The sequence below is a fragment of the Pyxicephalus adspersus genome, chromosome 7, assembly GCF_032062135.1.
Source record: "Pyxicephalus adspersus chromosome 7, UCB_Pads_2.0, whole genome shotgun sequence".
In the NCBI taxonomy this organism is placed as follows: domain Eukaryota; kingdom Metazoa; phylum Chordata; class Amphibia; order Anura; family Pyxicephalidae; genus Pyxicephalus; species Pyxicephalus adspersus.
Window position 1 is genome coordinate 71,930,454 of NC_092864.1, and position 6,671 is coordinate 71,937,124.

The 6,671-nt window shown below is 35.2% G+C and overlaps 1 protein-coding gene across 1 annotated transcript in view; it reads right to left on the reverse strand.

Annotated features, from left to right (window-relative positions):
* The window catches only part of DNAH3 (dynein axonemal heavy chain 3), a gene marked incomplete in the record, with an annotated part of 167,569 nt that extends 167,285 nt beyond the window's left edge, over positions 1 to 284 (reverse strand). Inside the window, 1 exon segment of the mRNA XM_072418926.1 lies at positions 184 to 284. Within this exon segment, the coding sequence (XP_072275027.1) occupies positions 184 to 279 (96 nt within the window).
* Between the last annotated feature and the right edge of the window lie 6,387 nt (positions 285 to 6,671).

Consider the following 6,671-nt stretch of genomic DNA (forward strand, 5'->3'; position numbering starts at 1 on the left):
TTGTCCTTTGGCAGGACAATAAAGGTAAGACAATGAAAAATGGAGGCTCCTAATACAATATTTTCCTATGTAAATATTTATTTTTGTGACATTGGTTGGGTTTAAAGCTGAAAAAAAAACATTAGCAATTATGGTTAGGTTTTTGCTTAACAGATAAAACAAAGCCTTGATTTTTTCACAAACCTCATATAAATCTGACGACTCTCTAGTGGCAATTCCAGGCAACGGAGGTAACCCTGAAAGTCCTTTGGAATGGCTCATGCTATGTTCCGAGTCCATCTTTGACTACAAAAAAAAATATTTATACTATAAAACTAAATCAGCAAACTAATTTACACCAAATATCTGACACCATGAAATACATAATGAAAACACTAATTTTAACAATAAATAAAATGTTGTATATAACATATAACAAAAGTAGTTATAGGGAAATAATAAAAGTGACCTTTCTCTGCCTTCTAAAATATAGCTTAATATCATGAGCAAGTTTATGATATAATTATAGAAAAAACAGGTTCAACATACCGAGGGAAAAAACATTACAAACTAAATGCTTTTTTTACTTTATGTAGTGGAAATTAACTCACCTATCATTGCTCCACCTTTTCATCACTGAGATATGCCTAGAATGTAAACTGAACTGCTCATACATATAGAATAAGTTTATTTGCAGTCTTATGCTGGTCAAATATATTGTATGCTGTAGAATCATAAAAAGTACTGAAGTATATGCTGCAGTATCATAAGAAAAATTGAAGAATGCATTAAATGGGAAGCTTGCTTCTTCTGAATGGGCACATTGAATGGACATCTTGTATTTTCTTTGAATAAAATAAAGAAATAAAATTTGCAGGTAGGAAGCTAAAGGAGCATGGATAAAAAAACAGCAATCCAAGGGCAGGCACAAAGGCCTGTGATCTTATGGATCAAACACCCTGAAATGCAAAAATATTACTAATATCATTCATGTCTTTTATGCATTTTCCATGCTAACATTTTAATCATATAGGAGACATCTGGTGCCAACCATTTGTAAATATTGTTTGCTGGAACGAACTACCGACTAGGCCGTATCTGGCCTAAAGGCCGGAGTTTGCCAACCCCTGCATTAAAGAGTAGACAACCCTTTTATTTAAAGTAAAAATTTTGTTTGTGTTTCCTTTTAAGTGCAACACCTTTTTATAGGAAAAAATTCGCCAATCTCACTATCTATGCATGAGAACGGACATTTTTAGTTCCTATTGATGAAATGGATTCTATTGCACCTGTTGTGGAAGCTATTATCAAGAAACCTGCAAAGTCCCAATGTTAAAAAAAAGACACGCCGAGTAGGTTACAGTTTGCCAAAGAATTATTGGCCTAATAAGAAATCATATACATTTATGGACTGATGAAACCAAGATTGGCTGCAGCCCCATAGACCCTGGGGATGTTGGGTCTATTTATCACATACCAGGTATCATAGATCAATCTGAATACATTTATATATTTGAAGAGGTCATGTTGCTTTCCTGAATGTGAAGTTTCCCCAACACATTTGCATGTATTGAAATAAAAGCCAATATTAATAGTGTTAATAAATACAAATGCAGTCCTGCTGTAGAATAAGGGTGTCTATAATCCATATTTATGGTAATTTATCAATATTTATGGTAATAAAAGAAGCAGTACTATCCTTTTAAAAGGAGTACAAGAAGTCCTCCTAGTGTGTGTAACGTCACCAGCAAGTACTGCTCCTCACTACATAAGGTGAATAAGAGGTGTCAGGTTATAGATGTTTGCATGGAAACAAAAGTAAGGTTAGTATGTATTAAAAATATATCTTTTTATCAAAATATCTGCATATTTTAGGCATAAACTTTTAGTCAATTCATACCAAACAATGAATAAAATTGACTGGTATGAATAGAACATAAGTTCTATTCATACCAGTCAATTTTATTAATTCACATGTGTTAGTGCGCACAAATTGAAGTTATTTCTTCTTGCTAAATACTCTTTTTCCATCTGTGTTTCAACATGCTGAACCATTGCTGGGTGCTTGCACATTACTAACTACTTAAGTTAAATACCAACAGGTACGTTGCAACGAGTTATATGTTTTGAACTGCATTGGTTTGTGTTTTGGTTGGCCTATGGTTCTATGGTTTCTATGGTGGCCAACCAAAACACAAACCAATGCAGTTCAAAACATATAACTCGTTGCAACGTACCTGTTGGTATTTAACTTAAGTGGTTAGTAATGTGCAAGCACCCAGCAATGGTCCTAATTTATTAAAGCTCTCCAAGGCTGGAGAGGATACACTTCTGTGAAGCTGGAAGATCCAGCAAACCTGGAATGGATTTCATGAAAGCTATTAGTTACCAAGGGTTTTCAATTCTGGACCAGATCCATTCCAGGTATGCTGGATCACCCAGCTTCTCCGATGAAAGTTTATCCTCCCCAGCCTTGGAGAGCTTTAATAAATCAGGTCCCATGCCACCAATCTCTTCTCACTTCTTTTAAGAGCCCATAATCCTAGGGTTTTCCAATATGCTAACTCTAACACTACCTTTTAGTGTCAATAGCTCCCTAATTTCCACCTGTCTCCGGTCCATTCGTACTGAATCACCATTATGAATCATATTAAAATAAAATATTACATATACACATAAAAGTGTATAAAATCATATAAAAATATCCAATTACAAGCATTATACAAAAATATATATGTATGGCAACCCAATACAAAGGTATATGACAGGTCATGTCTTCTTGTGTCAATTATTTTGACCAGCCCTTTTGTTTTTAATTGTGAAAGAATACCAGAGCACTTAGACAAAACCAATGTGTGCTGTGAGACAACATTTATATTCCATGAAATTGATGCTGTTTGGCATAAAATTCAAGACCAGTGAGTTTCTTTTCTTTTACATACTTTTAAATAAGTTCCCCTAACTTCTGCATAAAGCATCAACACAGTTTTGGCAGGAAATGGAAAGTTTATCTTACTAAGCTAATGACTATATTCCAGAGATAAGATATTGAAAGAAGAAACAGATCAGTTACCATGACTACAGTATAACTGAATGATAGTTTAATAATTGGTGTGCATTGCGTTTTGTGTTTTTAATGAGGTATTGTTTAAATAGCTGCTCCTCCTTTAATAACTTTTAGACCTACTTGGTAAACAAAGTAATACTTATACAGTATAATTATTATACCTCCAAAAGCTTCTTCTCACATTATATTTTAATGATATACTTTAGAAAAATTAAACCAAACCTTAAATTTGGTACTTTCCAGATCAAAAAAATGGAGAGTAAAGCTGTGTCCATTACAAAAGCCTTTTATACTAGAAATAGCAAATTGCCACGGCAATGCATTCAGTAAAACATAACATCCCTCTCTCATCTAAATCCCAATATAATGTGCAGTAGTAGTCCATCATCCAAAACTATGGTACATATATCATATCTAATGATGGCAACAATTCACAGGGGCTTCACAGAGGAAGAAAATATGAATAGAGCAGAATAATGAGTATAATATATGCACATAAGTACACTTATTAGTATGTTATTATAATATGACAGTTCCCAGCTACATCAACCGTATTCAAATAATAAAATATCAGTATGATGTGCCATTGATAACATTTGTCTATTACTTTGACACTCCTGTCCCCCTCCAAAGATGAAACAACAACCTCTATAACAGCAGTCACCAAGCCGTGGTGGTCCACCAGAAACTTTTGGTGGTTTGGTTCCTGGCCCTGGCCGGTGTGCCCCAGTGGAGTCCGTCTTCTGACCCTGCTGATCATGTACCCTGCATGGACACAACCCACCCACTCTCCAATCACAGGCTTAGACCTGCTTGCTAAACATTTTGGGGGGACAGTAGCACAAGGCTATGGACATAACTTTTGTTGTATCTACCGCTCTCTGCCACTTTCCCCCCAGGATGTTTAGCAAGCAGTTCTGAGCCTGCGATGGGAGAGTGGGCATGTTCTGGCATCATGACGTCACTCTGGGGGAAGTTTCTTTCCCTTTGAGTTACACACAGACCCTGGGACATGCGCAATCCAGAAGCGGTGGATTTAGTAGTCTGTGCGGTCCGAAAGGTTGGCGACCACTGCTCTATAGGATGTGAATACTGCTCAGTCTTTGGGAGGAAAGACACCTACATCACATGAAGATAGTTTGATGGAGGATGCCCCCAGCAGGAAAGAGGGGAACAATAGGGGTTAACAAGACCAATAGTTGTGCCCAGCAATAGGGTTGGGAACAATGGTGAATAGTGGGTGGATGGGATTAAAGGACTTAGAGAGGGGTTGAAGAAATAATGGCACCCGGAAGAGGGTGGGGAGGCATATTGGTGCTCAGTGGAGCCAGGGGTCATTAGTGCCCAAGAGGTCAAATACCCAACATGTCTATCTAATAGTAGAATATAAATGTTACTATGCATGAAAAAAGGAAAATACTTGACTTGAGTATAGATCTAGGGCACAAAACAATAATCAACAAAAAAAACAATAAAATGAATGTATTTTGGGAGTTGATTATTATGGGTCATTTGCTTTTAAATGATCTTTTGTGCATTATTGTTGGCCACCGGTAAATGTAGCTGAGACTTCCATGTAAAATGTTATAAACAGTTTGTTTCACAGATCTGATCAGTCAAACCAGAGACAAATGCTCTTGCAGGACATGCCACCAGGTGTCACCTTAGTATAAACCGAGAGGCTTTTGAAGGAAAAAAAATCTTAGTTTATAGTCAAGTTTATACAGTATTTATCTTTAGATCTGTCCTATTAATCCCTAGAGTTGCCAGTCACATTATAGAATTTTTATCTTCCAATACATCTTTATCATCCTATACATCATCTATACATCTTTACGACTGCAGATTTTATCAAGCTAATAAATGTTTAAAAATTCATTATGACATTCTTAGCATGTTTTCCATTCCAGCAAAGAGGTTTTGTTTCAAAGGACAAAGAATTAAGATGCTAAGTCAATTGATCTAAAGTTGTATTATCACTGTACATGAAGTGCTACTTAATTTAATATGACCCTGTAGGATTGGGCATTATTCTCATCATATAGATAATACAAGGGTATAAATGAGTATTTTTTGTAGTCTTTGCAAAGCATTTGTTTTTGTATCAGGTCTTAAGATTTTGTTTTCCGAATGCTTAATAAAACATACATTATATTAATGATCATAATGAAAAACACAGTGCCTACAACATGGCACTTTATTTGCTTGTTTCCAATATAAAGAAAATAATTTATTAAAACAGAAATACAGAGCTTTAAATTGAACTTTATATCAGTGGTTGCAAACTGCTAATAAAACACAATTTTGCATAAAATCTAATGAACAATGCAATAAAGCTGAGATCCAGAGTACATATACATATATATATATAAATTAAATATATATATATATATATATATATATATATTCTACCTCAGCTGCTTTTCTGTTTAAACCTTTTAGTGTTGCTGTTTAGATTTGGGCCATTTCAAACACACCCTATTCCAGCGTTTTTCTTTGTCAACCTTTTTGGGTGAACCCCTTGATAGAACTTGCAAATCTTTAGGGGACCCATGCAATATTTACTATATTCACAACTCACAGTATATTATCTTGGTGTTCATAGGAAGAATGCCTTCTACATTTCTAGCCAGTTGGAGGAATGTCACCCTTACATATGCCAAAACTATCATTGGTGTCAGTTAACTGAACTTAGCATCACAAACTCCTCATTACTTAAGGAACCCCCAGCAACATCTGGAGGAACACTAGTTAAGAAAGACTGCCCTAAACATTCAACATTTGGTTCCCTGCCATTACAAACTTGTCAGCTTTGTTACCTTGATCACTGTACAAAGCAAGTAGTCAATGGATACTAAAGTAAACATCAGGTTGTATGACAATTATGGCTGATTAATATTATTATTATCACTATTAGTAACGTTCACACTGGCTGCTGGTTTTTTAATGGTTGTTTATTTACAATTGGCAAGGTACATTTTAGTTTGAATCTAAACTCTAATTTAAATTAAATTGACACAAATTTAAACTCTGATACTTGCTTAGGATTATCTTTAGAAAAAAAACGAAAACAATGTATATTACATTGTGCTTTTAACAAACCTGTTAGCCTTGTTAAATCTGAAATCAGAACACCTGTCTATGGGTTTCCTTATAATCTTCATTAATTAAAAATTTGCTAAATACACCTAGAAATGACAAGAACACTACTGTATATACATAAACCCTGCCTCCCAGGAATCCCTGCAACCACAGACAAAGGCCTTGATTTATTAAAGCCTCCCTAGACTGGGGAGAATACACTTTAATCGGTGAAGCTGGGTGATCCAAAAAAACTGGAATGTATCTGGCTCAGGATTAAAAACTTTAACTTTTTTTAGCAAACTTTTTTTAGCAAACGACTTTACAAAATCCATTTCAGGTTTGCTGTAACACCCAGCTTAACCAAAGAAAGTGTATCCTCTCCAGTCTAGGAGAGCTTTATTAAACCAGGGCCAAAGTATCAGCTTAGCCTATATTTAAATCAGCAATTTTTATGATGTTGTACACATGACCAGCTATGACACTCGGATGAGTAACAGTTCTCACCACAGGCATACCTAGAAAAGACCACTGAATTTTTTGG